This window comes from Amia ocellicauda, chromosome 6, assembly GCF_036373705.1.
Source record: "Amia ocellicauda isolate fAmiCal2 chromosome 6, fAmiCal2.hap1, whole genome shotgun sequence".
Classification (NCBI taxonomy): Eukaryota; Metazoa; Chordata; class Actinopteri; order Amiiformes; family Amiidae; genus Amia; species Amia ocellicauda.
In genome coordinates this window covers 6,824,340-6,844,505 of record NC_089855.1, presented here as the reverse complement: position 1 = coordinate 6,844,505, position 20,166 = coordinate 6,824,340, and the positions used below count along the sequence as shown (strand labels likewise).

The following is a 20,166-nucleotide window of genomic DNA, read 5'->3' as shown; positions in this document are numbered from 1 at the left end:
AAAGAATGATGTAAGGAATCATCCTCTGTCTGCCTCAGCCCCCCGACCTTAATTCCACCAATATATAATGGGATGAGTTTGATAGAGGTGAAAAGGAATGTGCAGCCAAGATACATTTGTATAGGTGAAAACAAAATACATTGTGGTACATTGTGTTACAAGGCCTACAGCACCTGCAGCTTTCTAAACTATTGATATCTGTATGCGAGACATTTACAGTCAAAGATATTCTGAAATTAAATTGATGCAAGCGTTATTTAATCATGCAAAAAGATAAATAAACGTGTAAAACAGAGTTGTTAATCTTAGACAAGAGTGCACTTCATCGGAATTTGGCAAACTCGTTACTTCAGGATTTAGCTCATCAGATTATCTTTCCAGTCTCCTTTTTAATCTAGTATTCATTCTGCAGTTAAACCCATATTTACAGTGAAGCTGCAATGTTCAAACGACTCCATTATCATCCTCCTGACCTTAAAATACTGACTAAATGTGTCAGCTTCTCAACGCCACCCCCTCTCACATCCCCCAGATGCCCCTTTAGATAAGCGTTCAGGACTATACTCCTCACGGTTTTAATGTTAAATAAATCAATATAATAAATACAATAAAAAAGGTTAAAATAATAGTAATCTAGTCATTGCTGAGCCCACTAAGCTACTACTACTACTACTAATAATAAGAAGAATACACTTTTAATACAGTGTGGAAGAATGGAATATATATATATATATATATATTATCACTGACCACAGATTTATTTATTGACATTAAAATACTACTATATATTTATTCCACTTCATTGTTTATTTTGCTTTAGTATTGTGACATAGTTGTGGCACAAATGTAAAGTACAATAAAACAATCTGGGAATTGTAAACTGAAGAGTAACATTAATATTTATTTCTGTTCCTAATGAATGTTGATTGATTGTAATTATGAGGTGGCAAAATATTTTAAAACAATGTATCCCGCTTCCAGCTTCCGTCACTGTAAGTTATGATATGACTTATGATAGTGGTGTTGTTCATGGTTTCTGCAGTTCATTGGCCATAAAAAGGGTTTTGTGTTTCAGAATATGCATGACCATAACACGTGTGCAGTTACAGGCCCTCCAATATTACAAATCCTTCACTAAAACGCCAGCTCTCTCCTCTGTCTTGTGGTGAGAGGCGTCTGTGACCAGTTGTCACCGTTGCAGCTTATGTCTAGTTTTTTTAACGAAGAGGCCATTGAACCCCCGTAGCACAAGAGAAGCCAGTGATCGAGTTCACAGAGATCATTTAAGTGATCCAGGAAATACACTTCCTATATTAAACAATGTTAGCAGAGAGATGATTCTAGAACATTCGTATTTAATCTGAAACGCAATTGATATACAGTAACCGGCAGATATTGTTACACAACAGCACATTTTATAGCTCAATTACACCCTGGGTATCTTTCCAGGTATTGTAAGGATATCATTTAAAAGTCTCAGAAATTAATACATTTGGTACCAATATTTATATATATTCAAACGATAACATGATATAATGAAAAATATGTACGTGTGCATTTTGAAACGGTGTTCAATGGACGGCATGAGACCAAACCCTCCAAAATGTCACCTAAACACCCCCACAAACAGCCCCCAAAGGACAGATCAAAGGTTAATCATGTGAGACTTACCATCCTCAGTGGGCACATAGATGTTAAGGTACAGACAGTCTTCATTCTGATCCTGCACATAGGTTACCACTGTATCCAAATTGGCGGTGAACCACACCGGCAACATGTCGTTGAGCAAAGCCCTGTCTTCGAGGTACTGGGGGCAAACGGCGGCAAACTGTGTGGCATTCCTGACTCCCTGCCAAGGGGCGGGCGGCTCGGGGGGCTGGAAGCGGCGGTCTCCGGTGGGGGGGGAGGCGTAGGGAACTCCGAGGTACTGCTCCACGGGGCCCAGGATCTCGTTGGGCAGCGGCGTTTTTAATCCCCGTAATTTCCCGTAGTTTGTGGTGACGATGGAATATTGTGCTTGGCAGTTGACGAGGGTAAATCTCACAGCCAGGGTGGCGATCCAGAAAATCAGGTTTACATTCAGCATCGCACAGATGGGGGTGCAAACACAAGGCAGCCATACAATTCCCTTTGGCCTCGACATGGTCTACTGTAACATTCGCAGGTGACGGTCTTCCGCAGCCAAGTTGCCTCTCACTCGGGCTATAATTTAGCAGTGTTTACCAACTGCCATAGAGAGCGCCCACCAGTGGAACCAACCCCTTCAGTGGCCCCCATCCCAGAGCACGGATTTCATCTTGCAAACCACTCCGGCTTCCAGTGGAGGAGAAGAGAGAAGTGGCTCTGTCGCGGCGGTGCAATTACTCCCCAGAATTGATTAGAGTCGGATCGATTGGCCTGCGGGTGAGAGAAAGCAGACAATTTAAATTAACGATTTACAACAAGGGATGTAGTCGGGAATATTAACTCTTCTTTGCATCTTCATTTTGCTTTTTTTACATACGTCACACAAAACCAGTCATCTGGGTGATCAGCAGTCGGACTAGGGGACGTGTCATGTCACTGGATTTCCACAGCTCCTTTATTATTGATTTCTACAGAGCATTTTTAACCTTCATAAGCATGTGTGCCATGTCTTAATTTCATTTTCACTTCCAGATGCTCTAACTGTTTTGAGTCTATTAGTACACAGAAATGCCTTTTGATTTCTGTCCTAGTTTCTTTAAATACTACCTATTAAAACAAATCAAAATATGTAAACTAAATTGAGAAAAAGAAGTGATGGGATGAACACTGACACAAAATGAGTGAATTAATGTATACATTAGTAAATACATATATAAATGTTTATTGACTGAAATATCCCTCCAACCCCCCTCATATTAATAAAATCTGAAAACATCACTTTGTCATAGTTTTAATGTACATTTTTCAACTGCCTACCTTTCCTCACAGGGCACAAATAGAAGTTATAAAAATCATCCATTAGTGTGCTCCAAAACGCAAGAATAAAACGTGATAAAAATGCTTATTTCTGTTTCGGCAGACTATTAGCCGAGCAATTCACTTTCTGCAGGAAGTAGAGGACACTTAAAAATGCACAAGCGGGGATTGGAACAGTGGGTGGAAGGCACTCAGAGCTGTACAGAAGAGAGTTAATGATGTCTTCAGCCTGTCAGATTGTTGCATCTCAGCAATTGGATTGAACAGACAGCACCGAGCTTTTAATTCATTTTCTTGTCATCATACATGGGCCATTTATTTTCCATTGTTCATTTAAGGTACTTGTTTTAAAAACTAGACATCTGTAGGATTGTTTTTATGTGCAGCCGTTTTTAATTCAACAGTAATTATGCGCAACGACAAAAGACAATCACAAGTCAACGTGTTCAACCCATAGTGAAGAGACTGCAGGCTGGACCACATCAAGAACTTTACAAACGTGTTCCCTATTGCATTTTTACAAGTAGTAGAAATTATTATATATTATTATTTATAAGTAGTACATCACTGAGCTAGAAAGCCATCAATAAATATTGTTGCAGAACAAGCTCTGCTATGAAATTATATGGTTTAAAAGACATCACATTAGCACAACTGTTTAATTATCTAATAGTTTTGCAGAAATCAGCAACATAAAATAGTGTCTGATATTCCCAGGAATCACATACTGGAGAATGACATGTATTACAATACTTCCAAATCACAATCATGACATTTCCATGAATTAAAGTCATGTGTCTTTTCATACTTACAAATGCTACTCCATACATTCACATGGTTTTATCCAGTGTTTGACAATATATCTTCACTGGATATTTTCAGATTTGGTAAAAAGACATGTTTTGTTGTTATAAGCATGAAAAAAGGCAAACACAATGTTAGAGTATATTGTCAAAAGTGTAGAATTGAGAACAAGGGCAGTGATGTTCAGACTGTACAATGCACTAGTTAGAGCTCATCTGGATACTGTGGACAGTTCTGGGCTCCACACTTCAAGAAAGATATCGCTGCTCTAGAGGCAGTTCAGAGGAGAGCAACCAGACTTATTCCAGGTCTGAAGGGAATGTCCTACTGAGAGACTGAGGAACTGAACCTTTTCACCCTGGAACAGAGGAGACTACGTGGGGACTTGATCCAAGTCTTCAAAATCATGAAAGGCATCGACCACATCAAACCAGAGGAGCTTTTCCAGATCAGCAGGGACACACGCACCCGGGGACACAAATGGAAATTGGGCTTCAAGGCATTCAAGACAGAAAACAGGAGACGCTTCTTCACACAGAGAGGCGTCACAATCTGAACAAACTCCCCAGCGATGTGGCTGAAGAGACAATTTGGGAACATTCAAAAACAGATTGGATAGGATCCTTGATCACTCAGTTATTAATGGACACCAAACGAGCACGATGGGGCGAATGGCCTCCTCTCAATTGGACACTTTCTTATGTTCTTATCCTAACAGGCCTGGCTGGGTGAAACTGGCAGTATCCAAAACAAGAGACTGAAGCCCGTGATTAACATAGTTTGTTATTGAAGTTGTTTATGTTTCAGAGTCTAATGAAACGCATTACTTCTGAACACTAATATCTCTCCGGCATGGGAGGCTGGGGACCATTTGCTCATTTAACCTGATCAATTGTAGTTTCTCAGAAGGAGCTCGGTATTGCTCAAGCTGAAACCTAATTACTGTGTTTTCCTAAAGGAATAATTTACTTTTTAACCCTTTAAGGTCAGAAGCAGCTGGCGGTTATATTATTCGCGAGGAAGAAGTAGGAGCATACATGATTGTGTATATATGAAAAACTTGGAATAAAATGTTCACTAAGATGACCTGTGATAAATAGTTTTTGTTAATTTTCTTCTTATTCTTCACTGTAAACATTCAGTTTCTGATTTATGGCTGGTGTAATGCAGATACTGTAATGAAATGCATTTAAAACACTGCACTAGCCTGAATGATTATAAATGTAATATTAGAGTAAGAGACATTATATGTGTTATATTACATTCAAGCACAGACAAGATTGAGTCAAATATATTTATTCTGGTTTAAAGAAATCATCATGGAAACTGTGCCTGCTTTATTATTTCATTTCCATGGTGTGATGGTTGATCTTTTTCTCTTTCTAAGATGAACTGGGGTGGGCAGGAGCCCTTCGACAGCCAACAATGGGAATGTATTGTATGGTTTGAAGCTATAGATTTAACGTCTAATGGCAAGAAGAAGGAAGTAGTCAGGGGTATCATTGTCCGTGGCAAGAGCCCTTTGTTTTCCAGCCGTTAACATAATGAATTCTAAAACAACCGCATCTGCTTACAGTGTGCACGGCTCTCGTAAAGACAAGAGGTCCGTATAAATCACAGGAATCGTTCAGTAGTCATTTATTAATGCTCTCTTCCATTAACAGAGCTGTCACAACGGTTCTGGAGAGGAGGGCTGTTAACTGGATCTCATCTTCTGCTATTGATTTATATAACAGCAGCCTTTGTACCGCATCTCTGTGGTACAATAGTCCGTAATACGCAAGGGAGACACAAACACGGCGCTGTCTCGAACAGGAGGGATACTAAATCTGATCAAATCACTCGGTGTGTGTATGTGTGTGTGTCTGTGAAACTAGTTGCAGCATGGCTGACTTTGGTATCGGTTTGGGTCAGCATTTCACATGCAGAATGATATGATTTTGTAGAATATATTGGGCGAAAGAAAAGCCTTCAGGCTACAGAAAAATATGTGACAGGAACAGAGTTGTTTACACTGGTATAGGAGGCTTGTGTTGCATTGAGCAGCGTCCTATTATATTCTGGAAGAGAGATTGTTGCTGTTGGGTTTTTCTCCCTCTTATTTTTATCTTGATTAGCTGTTCAATTGGATGATGTGTAAAGATACCGCTTGGGAATAAAGGGAACAATATAGCAAGCAGAGGTTGTGTTGCCCAAGAGTTGCTCATCTATTAACGTTACAGTTGAGTATAACTTCAGGAAAAAAAAAAAAAAACATATGGTATGATTTAATTAGGCACCAGTGTCCAGTGAAGCCAGTCTTTATCATGTGACCACAGTAGCTGTGTCCTGTGCAGAAGTTAGGGGCAGCTCAGTTATCATATAAGCTCAGTTAAGTTCAAATAGGTTGATCATATTGGTTTGATACAAAGTAGCTTGGCACACAATGAAAAGAGAACAAAGTAATTATATATATATATATATATATATATATATATATATATATATATACTGGGAAAATAATCCATGCCAGGCAATAGCAAACAAATTGCAGTTTTTGTGCTGACTAATTACATGTGAGAGTCAAATGCACATGCGGTTTCGTCCTGTATGATTCAGCATGCATTTTCGTGGCAGCTGTCTTTAAAGGCACACCTTCTCTGGGGAGTGTATGCGTCGGCTTTGTGGATGAAATAAATACATCCCGTCTAAGTCCTTTCAGATGATCGTGCATCCAGAGTAAACAGGTTTAAAGTGAGAAAGTTCAATGACTTGACAAGATCCGACCAGATTTATTCCTTGGGAGGGAATACCAGTCCCACAATGTAAACAAGCCCCTAATCTAATATCCAGTATATGCAATATATTACTCTCAATATATATTACTCTCTTTGGCTGTAATGTCTTATTTTGTAAGGATTATAGTTATAGCTACAATAGTAACTTAAAGTTATAGTATCATTAGTTACAGCATTTTTAAACCTTTACATCAATGTTTTGAAGTTCTCAGCTCTATGGACTGTTAAAGAGGTAAGAAAAGACTCATCTACTCATAACTGGAGTGTCTGAGGTGATCTGGGAGATTTATAACATTGCATCAGCCTCCAATGAAAGGGCTGTCAATAGCCCATAACTCCGAAATTCAAACAGGGCTCCATAATCACATGCCAGTTGCCTTCCTATGACACACAATTCCCACGTCTAATATACAATAACACACTGAAGCACAACCTGGCCATCGTTGTGAATAATGACCACTTGAGAAGAGTCTGTGTCAGACCTTCATCCAGCCCTGCATGGAGAGCGGCTATAGATGATGAGTCATATATATATATATATATATATATATATATATATATATAATTGATTGTGTGCAATTTCAGTTTGTTGACTTTCACATGCATCAGCGTTTTAAAACATCACCATCTCACCTGAAATGAGGTCAGTGTCACAATATGTCATGCAAGTTTTGTGCATTGTGATTAAAATTAAGTTTCAGATTAATAGCATTTTTGAGTAGTGGTTAGGGCTCTGGACTCGTGACTGGAAGGTTGTGGGTTTAAATCCTGGGTGGGGCAGTGCTGTTGTACCCTTGAGCAAGGTACTTCACTTAGATTGTTCCAGTAAAATGCCCAGCTGTATAAATGGGTACAAATGTAAGTCACCCTGGATAAGAGCGTCAGCTAAATGACAAAAAATAAATAAAAAATAATAATAATATATATATATAATGGACACTGTGTTACCTCACACATAAAAAATGCAATACATATTGTTTACTATTGTTTAGTAGTGGTAGTAGTTTAAGTAGTAGTTATAAGTGGTTTCTCTCAATACGTTTAAATGTGATAGGATACAGGTTTGTACTTTGTGAGTAGGTCAGAGTTTGAATGAGCCTGTATCTCCTTGTTTTGTGCTTTTATGCATCTACTCCTCAGTATTATATCTTCATCACTGTTGAGGGAACTTTACGTGCAACTGAGAAACGTCTGACAAGTTTTCAGTAGATAGGCCCTCTGTGTCTCTATACAGACACTACCATACTTTCTTCTATGTGCATGCATCACTGCCCCCCCCCCCCAGTAATAATATATTTGAATATGAATACAAGCAAATTAATCACAATGTACTGGCTCTGACACTAAAATAAATTAACTGAAACTTATTTTATGCCATTCCAGTTTGTTTACATAGAAATCTCACATTTATCAGCATTTTAAAGCAATGCATACATATCTTTATTTATTTATTTGTTTTAATAGTTTTAAACTATGCCAATGAGTCACTTCAAATGCCTCAAGGAGCAGCAGAGACGTCAGCTCTGAACAGTGTCATTTTCAGAAGCACCCTGCTGAATGCAAAATGTCTCCTCCCGGATCGCAAGGACTTTTTCACTCGGAAATGTGTTAACGAAGCTGCATTAACGACTTGATCACAATGCGACACATTCACAGCCTATCCTGCCGGTCTGAGGTTTGTTTTCATGTCATCAACGTGTTCACAGAGAACAAACCACCCTCACAGAAATTCACAACCGTCGAAGGCAGGGGTGGATTTTAAAAGACCTGACATCACAAACAGAAGCCTTGTCCGCCAGCTGGAGGACCTTTTGAATTCATCCAAGCCTGTGTGGAAGTTACCCTATTCAGCACTCGTCTCTCTGGCTCTGCACACATGCTCCCTCGAGGCATGTGGAGTGAGTCTCAGAAATATAACTGTAAAGCAAACAAAAACATATCAATCACTCCACTAAGCAGATATGTACAGAACTGAACACGGGAAATTACGCTTAAGTCACGGGTGGATTTTCTTGACTGGGGATTATACGAGGATGGAAATGTTTTATCTTCGTATTAATGCAAGGTTGCTGTTAATACATACAGTGACAGCAAATAAAACCACAATATGCACAGTTCTTGCTCCAAAATGTAGGTGTATGTCTGCTACAGAAAGTCACAAGTAAAAGATCAAATAAAATGTTTTTTTTTCAAATCAAGTTTTTAGTTTAATATAAATCTGAGGGTTGATACTGTTTATTCAAAGCTGAAATATAACACATCTGTCTTGTGTTATAGCCTGAACGGCTCAATAAAATGGTCAACTTTGTATTTTACTTCTGTCTTTCTACACAGCAAACAACCGAAGAATGCCCTCTGAGGGATAAGATACAAGGCAAACACCGGGACCTGGGATGCTCACACAAATCAAAAATGAGAAAAAACAAAAGATACGTCTGGAAGAAACATGAACCCATTATCACCAAAGAGAGGGGAAAAAACAGAAGATGGATTATATTTTACTAAATCGTACGGAGCATTGTAAAGATTACTAGGTATATTCCATCTGAGAAATTGTTTATTTGCTAATGTATTTATTTATTTATTGTTTGTGGATATTGCTTGTGTCATGTATACTCTGTGGTTCCATTTGCGATATTAATCCTTACTCGAATTGTCGTCTCCAGAGGTGTTACAGCTCCGAGCAGCTCTTCTGCATGTAGTCTGTAATAACACATACATAAATAAGTAGATGTGTGCAGGGAGGGTACAGTATGGAAGCCCCTGTCGAGCGCAGTGAGGTCCTGATCTTCTGATTGCTGCGATACGGCCTCGCCTCGCAGTGCCCCCGGTCGCACAACAAATACACATGAGGCAGGACTGCCAATGAAGCACGGCAAGACTCATATCTCAAGGCAACCGAGCTATGCCACGGCTCTTGGATTCCCTAAAATAGCTGTTTTGGAGACTGAGATGCTTAAAAACTCAATCAACAGAAGGATTTTTGTGTATTCACTATGTGTAATTATAATCAGCATCAATTGCAATAAGAGATTAACACATTCTGTGCTGCTTTTCAAGAGTTGTTTATTGAAATACGCATTTGATAAGACAGTAGATTTTCCGTTGAGCGCTGCACAGAGTGCATCTCATTCTTCTACACAAAACAATATATGAATACAATGTTTGGCAACGACACAGAGCAGGTTTTTCTACACAGAGATGTGGAAAACCAGCTTTGCAATAGCTGATATCTAACGCAAGGCCTGTTGGCCCTTCAATTTCCAAATGAAAAGCTTTCTCACGCTGAGGGTTGAGTGGTCAGCAGATGTTGTATTATGTGTCCATACAATTATCACAATGCAGAAGGCAGCAGAAGTAGTATTTATATCTATTTCCACGACACAGTTCATTTATCGAATATGCCAATGAAAAGGTAAAGCTCAGAGAATCCCACACAGAAAGGAATCCGGTGACTCTATGTTGCTAGTCGGCCCATCAGATGCCCTGAGCAAAATTCCAGCCCTGTGTGTAATTACCTACAACAGTGGCCCACTGGGTTTACAACAGTGTTATTGACTGGAGTCTACAGGGACGAGTAGAAACGTTGACAGTTCATACCAGGCCTAATTTTTAATAAAGAAGTAACGCCTTCTGTAGATATTTGAGAGCTGGCACAGATTGTTTGATGCCCATCTTGAAAAAAACGTAATTGCGACGTCATACTTGTGGTTTGTGGTGGTTGTTTGACCTTCCTACCTCTCACCAGATTACCATGTTGGACATTAAACCACCTACATCCACTGGCTTCGCGTGTCTTGTTTCATATAAAATGTTGCGTTCAGGCCACCGTATGAAAATTGGGATTTCATCCGAACACAAGGACTCTAAGAATGTCAGTTAGAAGTTTTTCTTTTCAGCTTATCAGACATGACTTCCGATTCAACTATCAGTTACCGGAAACAAAATCAAAACACACACACAAAACAAACATATTTTAAAAGATGATTGCATGCATGTCTCCGATGTGAAAAAGCTGATGATAAAATGAACTCATGTAAGACTATATTATTCTATCCCCTTGGCAGCACAGGTGCAGTCACAGTTTTGGGCTTCTCACATTCATTTTAATATTAATCTGATCATACCCCCTGTGTCATGCCTACCCCACAAAAGCAGCCACCAGTTCAAAGTGCTTCACCAAGCCAATATACCTCCTGCTGTTGTTTTCACTATATTAACTTTAACATTCACTCAAATCAGTGCAGTAAACCCATCTGTAAAGTATTAGAAAATACATAAATGTTGTAGCATGCAGATAAAGCTCAAACAATCCCTCAATCCCAGCTGAGCTGAACAATGGCAAACACACAACTCTTATGTAACTCGCATCTAGTTTTTTAGCATGTATGAAATCTCATATCTATTTTCACGTGAAAAAGCAGGAAATGAACAATGTAGGTGACTGAGAGACGGGCCAGGCAGTGTCAGAGATGAGAATCCGATATCCACATGTTCAGAGAGACATTTGTTTTGGGTGGAGGGGACACAGACTAACATTAGAAAGCAATACAAAAGTGACACAATCTCTCAGGACAGGGCCACTATGATGCCAGTATGAAATGCTTCACTGATCACGTGAGAGGCTGATGAAAAACAAGTCCAAGATTTGTGGTTTTCAGTGTAATTAATCTAAAATATAATTAGTATTAAAATATTATTTACTATATCTCAGTACCCAAATGTCAGGGTTTTAACAAATGATATATTAAGTTGTACTGTGCACAGCCAGACCACAAATTGCTCTATAAAAGAAGAGGGTCCCATAATAAAGGCCTCTGCATTACATGACTGGCTTTTTAATCCACCTGAAACATTGCTTCTGCACAATCTGGGACACCTTTAATCACTAATTAAGAATCTGCCTACTGGTGGGTAGGGGTTAAATTCTACCCAGTACATATTAAGCAGTTATATGTGATTGCAATTGATAATTCATGTGCATTTTTATGAAGGTAAGATTTATAATTTGCATTTTAATTAATATAAGATTTGGTTCATAGCGTTCTTATTACTCTATACCACACATCAGACTATACAGGTGAAGGCTAATGAAACAACTCATTCTTGCACAATCTGTATCATTTTGTCTTATTAGAAGTAGTAGTAAGAGTAGTATGTTTGTGGGTATTTACAATATTTGTTTTTAACTTTGGATGCTTCGCCTCAAAGCTGTGCAAATGCACCTTTTTTGTATTTGATCCGCGTGAATATTATTTTTCATTCCCTGCGAGGATTGCTGGTTGTGGTCTGGGGCACTTAAAGCAAACATTCGGGGATCTATTAAAAGGTGACAAGATTGAGTACATAACCCTGTCAGATGTGGGGATTGAAATGGCTCAGAGCATAAATGCTTTACAAACAGTGCTCGAGTGCACCTGAGCTGAACTGTGACACAGGAGAAGGTGCAATTTGAATTGAGGGGATAATATTGATCCATGTGGCCAATAGCCAGTTTGTCTTTACTTTGCTCTCTGCTGTTTTTTAGCAGCCTGTGTGGTTTGGAAAATGTTTGTCTGTCCTACAAGTAGCCTTTCCACTGATAGCATTACTGCAATGCAGGCGCCATTCATTTCAGATCCCTAATGGCCAAAACCAAAACATCCCAGATAATCTAATGTTCTTTACTAGCAGAATAAGCATTGCTCAAAAGATACATCCATCATAATAGCAACAATTAACATTTTTCTCTCTTTTCATGTACCATTAGTACAGGGAGCAACTAACTGGATCTTCCTTTTAATTATAATTATAATTATTATTATTATGGGGTTGTTGTATCAATTCTATAGTGAAGACAAATCATCTTGCAGTCACTGAAAACCCACGTGAACTTCCTACGTCACAATAACCTCCCTCAGCCTGCTTTTCTGTTTTGATCAAGAGCAACATTTGTAATGGTTAGCAATCTGAGGGACCCACGGTAACAGAAAAACAGCAGCATTTTAATTCAGTCTGTTATAGCTTCAGTGTGCAATTTAGTCTTCCATCAGCAGTTCCATTTAAAAAGAAGCTAATGACTCTTGACTTTGAAAAACGGGCTTTTTTATTTTTGTAATGGAACTTTAATGCATTTCTGCCAGGTGTGCCGCTAAGCAGTGCGTGGCTTTATCATAAATAGCAACCGACTGATGCACACTTTAAACAACGGTCTGTTTTAAACTACATTTGTTGGAACTTAAGCATGCAAATCATGCAGTATAAAACATTTAAAATTAATATTAAATTAAAAAAACTCAAATTAAATGGGTGTCCACGGCAGTGCATTATGTCACAGGGCATTATGGATGTATGGGTTTAATCCACAGAGGCGTATTGTGTCCAGTGTAACATCTGAATGACATGCTTTAGCCCACTGTGGATCTGTAACATGCAAAGCTGTGTTCCTGTGATGTCTCACAAATATCTATCTCACAGATAGATAAAACAATCAAATAACATTCCTGATATGGAGAGAAGGACAGGCCAAGGAAGCATAAGTGCCTTACTATTGCATAAACCAGTCTTTGCAAAAACTGTTTCAAGACGTCATATAAGGGTATCCTCAATAACACATAATACACAATCTGCTCAATGCATACTTTCCGCTTTTACAAATCGCATACAACACATTAAATTAACAGATAATCTGTGTGTGATCTCGTATGTGTATCTGCAGCAGCATATGTAGTATGTAAAGGACAGAGCCATACTGTGAGCAGCTGCCATTACAATTGCAAAGGACATCATGCATAACACGCTGATGTGTATAAGGGTATCAGGGGCAGTTTTATCCTTAAATAGCATGAGAGCTTTTGTTAAACATGGATGACCGAATCTGCATAAGATAACAATAAAAGGTACTTTTAAAAGTGCATGCATTTCTAGTGTCTCCCCCGTGATTTTAGTTTCCCCCAGAATTAACCCTGTACTACAACCTTTACTGCCTGTGTATATATTCAAGGTCTGAATCGTTGCATTTACTTTACTTTACTTTACTTTACTTTATGTCGCATTAAAAAGTGGGACTGACCGAGGACACTCCACCTCTTTAATGAAGGAATTTTCCAGTGATCCACCAAACAATTTAACCACTTTGTAAAGCTCTTGTATGTAATAGTTGTTCATACTACCACCTTGTGGTTCCCCGTTGAACTGGCTAGTGTTGAATACACAGTGCCCGACTTGTTAGGTTGTGTTGCACCTTACTTGTGGATGGTATGATTAAGGTTTTTGTGGGGTTATGCGATGATCCACAATGCAGCTGGGACTGGTGCCCAGTGTGTGTGTTTAAAGGACATGCACTGATCTTGACATGCAGCTAACTGAACAGTGCTCAAATGGACAGGTGCATTTTAAGCACGCAGTGAATGCAAACATACATGATCAGAATTAAGAAAATATGAATTAAGAAAGATTTTTGAAGGATACACATGCAGCGTTATGCTGGTGTGTCACTGTACATAATTAACTATTCAATATAATGTCAGGATACCGGGATAATAATTTCTCAAATGTTCTTCATCCAATCGGGAATAAAATTAAAATGTATTAAGTCGTTTTCAAACACACGAAGTTGTTTTCATTATAGATGTTATTTTCTCATTTTCTCTGTGTATTTGTTTTTGTATTTAAACTTGCATGTATTCATTTTGTATTTACTTAAGGGGTGGGGGGGGGGGTCGGGGGGAGATGAGTTATGACCTTGTCATAGATGTACAACATGCGTGTATCTCAAGGTCCGGGTGTCCTTTATTTTCCTTCACATGTTCCGCACAGGTCATCACGGTATCTGCATGGTAAGCACATGCAACACTGGTCTTTTCAGTAGTATTGATAGCCTGGTATCGATAACGGTACACAGCAGAAGACACCGGAATGGCAGTGAAATGCAGGGTGCGTTAATATCAGGATTGAGCCAGATATATATATGCACTAGTCCCGTCGTATTGGGGAGGAATTGAAGCCGAGCTATGGTGTTTGTGGTTTAAAATAAAGTTAGAAGTCAATGAATCTGTCAGACAGTGAACAGCACAGTAAGACTAAGTTGAAAACATGATGTCGCAATATTATTATAATGCACAGCTTTGAGCTACACTGTTTCACTACCCAGGGACCGACAATACGAAGATCAGGAGCGTCATTTTCCACAAAAGCTATCTAAGCTGTCTGAAATGCATATTTTAAAAAATCACAGATCTATGAAGTAGGTCAGGAATATACTACAAGATCACTTTTGGTTGAGATCAAGATGGGATTTGACTAAAGCATTTGCAGATGTTCATCTTATAGTCGCACACAGTCCAGGGAAGAAGTACTGGAGGCATACATCAATAATCATAGCCTATACCTTTTATTCCGTCTTTTTTTAAGTAACCTTATATGAATTGTCTTACTCCATCACGCCTGCTTATCATCTCATGTAGCACAACAGTTCATACTTTCCATTTCATCTCGAATTGAACCTCATCTGAGAAAAGATCTCAGCAAAATGTCTGCAGCAGAAGCACGTCTGATCCCAGCGACAATTAAAGATTAGATCGCTATAATATAACACAAGCAAGTGAAAGACACCGTGGCCAAGCCAAAGGCAGATTCAGGCAAAGGATTGAAATCCAGCCAAAATCAGATCTGGCTACTTACCTCTGCGCTAGATCTGCAACATCTAAAGTCGTTTTCCGTAGCCCGGGACTTCTTCACGGGATCAAAAAACAAGAATATCACAGGGAAATCTACAACTCCGGGTCCTGGTCTCTAAAATCCAACGCAATCTCCCATTCCCAGTGCATGCAGTTAGACCCCAGACTCTGCTTTGGAGAAGAAAAGCTGCTTTTCGGTGTTAAATGACCTACATTCGTGAAGGAAATGCATCAGATTCACTGCAGAGGAATTGCAAGTTGTAGGGACTCTGATTGCCTTCATAGAGAGAGAGAGAGAGAGAGAGAGAGAGAGAGAGGGAGAGGGGGGGGAGAGAGAGAGACTGGTCTGCACAGAGAGATTAAGGAGGGAGAGAGACCAAGGCTGTGCCAGTCGCTCTGCAGTTGCTATTGGACTGAGCTGAATGAAATGTACAAAGCACACAGCCAATAGATTGCTGCATGCTCTCCATCACTGTTTACCAGAGGCATGGACACCTCTCCAGATGCATCTTCGCAGAGGTATGCACGGACAGAGACCTGTTTACCGGCGCCGCTTGCGTGCGTCCACTTCAAAACGCCGGGATGCTGCGCGTTAATTGGATTTGCGTGTTAATTGGTGTGCGCGACGCGGGTTCACGGGTCACAGACTGCTTGTGCTCCAAGCGCTCCAGAGAGGGATGTATGTTCATAGCGAAAGATGACTTATTTCCTTCATCCGTTAAGGTTAACCATTCGTTTTCTCCACCAAGGCAACTGACAACAGTATGCGTTTATTTTTTTCATTTGTTATTATTAATTGTATGCTGCTTTTGATTTAAAATTCACCAGCGCAAACAAAAATACTTATTTTGAAAGACATTTAATATACCTGGTAATACTGTTAGGCAGTGCTGTAGTGGTGAGTGAAGAGGTGGGTACTTTCATTTGACAAAAGAAAAGCAGCATTTACCCCCTGACCAATATGGTAATTATGCATTTTCTTAATCTATTATTCCTCACAACCCCGCCCCCATTTTAATTCCCTTCACTGCACAGCAACTCAAAAGTCCTCCAGTGATGGTCAAATAGTTGCTTTTGCTGGGCAACAAGTACTTCGGGTTGTGGCGAATGAATACAACGTTCAAACATTCATCTCATTATTGCATTACAGTACATACAGTGACCGTAACCTCAAACCATATTAATGTTTACGGTCAATATCAATATCAGTCCTGAACCAGCAAAATCCATGGCAAAACTCAAAAAAGTAAATTAATTGAACACATACACCAATCAGCCATAACATTATGACCACTTACAGGTGAAGTGAATAAGTTTCAGTGGGTGGGATATATTAGGCAGCAAGTGAACATTTTGTCCTCAAAGTTGATGTGTTAGAAGCAGGAAAAATGGGCAGCGTAAGGATCTGAGCGACTTTGACAAGGGCCACATTGTGATGGCTAGACGACTGGGTCAGAGCATCTCCAAAACTGCAGCTCTTATGGGGTGTTCCCGGTCTGCAGTGGTCAGTACCTATCAAAAGTGGTCCAAGGAAGGAAAAGCGGTGAACCGGCGACAGGGTCATGGGCGGCCAAGGCTCACTGATGCACGTGGGGAGCGAAGGCTGGCCCATGTGGTCCGATCCAACAGACGAGCTACTGTAGCTCAAATTGCTGAAAAAGTGAATGCTGGTTCTAATAGAAAGGTGCCAGAACACACAGTGCATCGCAGTTTGTTGCGTATGGGGCTGCATAGCCGCAGACCAGTCAGGGTGCCCATGTTGACCCCTGTCCACTGCCGAAAGCGCCTACAATGGGCACGTGAGCATCAGAACTGGACCACGGAGCAATGGAAGAAGGTGGCCTGGTCTGATGAATCACGAGTTCAAGGTGTTGACTTGGCCTCCAAATTCCCCAGATCTCAATCCAATCGAGCATCTGTGGGATGTGCTGGACAAACAAGTCCGATCCATGGAGGCCCCACCTCACAACTTACAGAACTTAAAGGATCTGCTGCTAACGTCTTGGTGCCAGATACCACATCACACCTTCAGAGGTCTATTGGAGTCCATGACATGATGGGTCAGGGCTGTTTTGGCGGCAAAAGGCGGACCTACACAATATTAGGCAGGTGGTCATAATGTTATGGCTGATCGGTGTATTAGAAAATGTTATGAATTCAAGCTCAAAATTATATATAAAAAAGCATAAGTACATTTTTTAAACCTCATTTCTAGCTAGACAGCTTGGTCATGCACCTGTCCTGGCATGTTCAACAAGCTCAAATAATATTTCGTTGGATGCAGGTACAGTAGCAATACATTCACTTACTACACGCAGTGCCTTCCAAGTTGTGTGTTGTGTATTTGTGCTGCTCCCCCGAGTCAAACGGGGCACTATGTTGTCATTGACAGAGGGACCAGTCGTGAGATTTTCACCAACCGAATTATGAGGGCAGGGGGACGCAGCTTTGTTTTAAGCCCTGTGACTGTCAATAGCTTGTCATTTATACGTACAGTTAGGTCCATAAATATTTGGACAGTCATCATTTTGGCTCTGTACGCCACCACAATGAATTTGAAAGGAAACATTCAAGATGTGCTTTAAGTGTAGACTTTCGTCTTTAATTTGAGGGTAGTTACATCCAAACTGGGTGAACAGTGTAGGAATTAAACCCATTTGTATATGTGTTCCCCCCAATTTTAGGGGCTCAAAAGTATTTGGACAAACTAACATAATAATGAATTAAATTGTGAGTTTCAATACTTGATTGCAAATCCTTTGCAGTCAATGACTGCCTGAAGTCTGGAACCCATAGACATCAGTAGATGCTGGGATTCTTCCCTGGTGATGCTCTGCAAGGCCTACACTGCAGCTGTCTTTAGTTCCTGCTTGTTCAGGGGAGTGACGGTGTTGTAGGTCGCGCAGGCCTTGGTTCTCAGACATCGTTGCCCTGTTGTGCGGCAGTCGTTGGCAGCCTCCCCTGCAGTCAGGTCTCCTGTCTCAAGCATAGGGCAGGCTGTGGCACCTAGACCTCCTGCAGCTCTGGGTCTCGCCCCTGACTGGAAGTGCCTCATGGCCTAAGGACTTTCTGACATGGTGGTCGGGGTCAGGGCTGCAAGATGAAAGCAAGAGAATCAGCTGTAGGAGAATGTCAAGTGAGAATGAAAAAGTCAGTCATGAAAAGGCAATTTTTCAAGCAGCGCACTGTGATGCTTAAATGTGTTGAATTGTGAAAGCTGGAGTTTCAGTTCGTCCCTCAGGATTGCTTACAGATACCTACACAGAAGTGGTCTGCCTTTAAACCCCGTGAAGCAGCCCACGTGTCCGACTGACCTGATCAGAGGAGCACAGGAATCACATCACCCCAGTCAGTTCCGGCCACAATCTTGAAAGGGTGTTCACAGCAGGTGAGTGACTGTGGCTGATGGGGGTTTATGGACAAATAATTGTGCTAGAATTGACAACCGCAGGTGGCAAAGAATAACCCCATTGATTTTTTTTAGCAAACCAACCTAATCTGTGATGAAAATAAATTAAAAAAGATCATCCGGCTTCGTTTCCTTGAAATCTTAATTCATTCTGAATGCTTTGCCAAAACCACATCGAAATAAAGACTGACAGCCAAGGCAGCGGTTTTAATCCCTTACATTAATTCTTCATCTTTCATTCAATATGATATACTCCTTTATTTCATGTGTAACACGAATTATACAACCAACCCCAAGACCTTGACAAATCATAGCTATACATCTGTTAACACTTTACTTTCAAATATCACCTGACCACCATTAATTATGACTGGTGGGTCAACATTAATTGAGGCATCATTCTGAATACTATTTAGAAATATTTCATTTTCATGGCTGTCGATATATAATTTCAGTATTGTATAGAGTTTAATTTATTTTTCATTATATCCCAGTGGTTTACTAATGGCCAGCATTGTGGCAAAAAGAGCTATACAAATAATTACTTTCACATATCTAGGCCATCATATAATAAGAAAAGAAGAACTAAATCTGTTATGTAACTCCTGTCCTTTGGTCTGCAAGAAAATGACTGTTTTCTGAGCTTAATTTCATTTAAAAGATATCCGACTTCACTTTTAACTTCTCTCCTGGGCTGCGAATGTCTTTCTCCCTCTCAATCACTCGCTCTCCTGTTTTGTAGACTTCCGATTCCCAGGATCAGCGCTCCTCCATTCGACGTGGGAAATCTCCTTAATAGTCTCTGAGAAACACAAAATCTTGAACCTGCTTATCTAATAAAACTGAAATCTGAGCTGACAAGTTTGGATGCAGCCTGGATATCTGGAAATTCCCAGCAGGATTTCAACTCAAACTGAACTCTAAATTGAATGTCCCAGCTGAGAACTTAGACTTACTTCCCAGAGAGGCGCGGTATCCGTCTGCTGAATTGTTACATGGTATTTGTCGTACATGTTTGTGCTATATGTACAGTAAATAAAGAAAAATACAGGTACATTTATAAAACTGGATATCGATGAGGGACCTGAAACAAAAACAGAAATCAGACATATACTCTGAAAACAGATAACCAATCAAATATTTTTTATTTGACCGATAAATGTAATTTAATTTTTATATATTTGCATGTTTCTTTACATATGCAAAGAAGATGGTGTCCCCTCCTTTTGAATCTGCCTAGACACAGTGAATGCTGTTGGCGGTTGCATTTCCAAGTTTAAAATTAATCAAGCCTTGGTGTATAATGTCCCTCATTTTCTTAGCCATTGTGGGGCAAATAGAATTTCATTGCAGAGATTCATTAATTTTGAAAGCCCTTAATCCATTTAACACATTGGTTTCACCTGCCATGGAGTAAGATGTCGGAATTCAATATCTGTGAAGTTGTTATAGTCGACTATTGGAGAATTTGCATGTAGATATTTAATTAAGGAATTGATTCAGAAAATGTTTTATTTATTTAGTAGACTTTTCCGCTTTTTTCTAAATTATTTATGTTGTATAAAAAGCAATAATT

At 39.8% G+C, this 20,166-nt stretch overlaps 1 protein-coding gene across 1 annotated transcript in view; it reads right to left on the bottom strand.

The window, feature by feature from the left end:
* Positions 1-15,503, bottom strand: part of LOC136750842 (neuroligin-4, X-linked) — an 84,401-nt gene extending 68,898 nt beyond the window's left edge. Inside the window, exons 1-2 of the mRNA XM_066705958.1 lie at positions 15,186-15,503; positions 1,672-2,397 (exon numbers count right to left, since the gene is read on the bottom strand). Coding sequence (XP_066562055.1) covers positions 1,672-2,143 — 472 coding nt within the window. The 5' untranslated portion in view covers positions 2,144-2,397; positions 15,186-15,503. The remainder of the gene's footprint in view (positions 1-1,671; positions 2,398-15,185) is intronic.
* Positions 15,504-20,166: the final 4,663 nt, after the last annotated feature.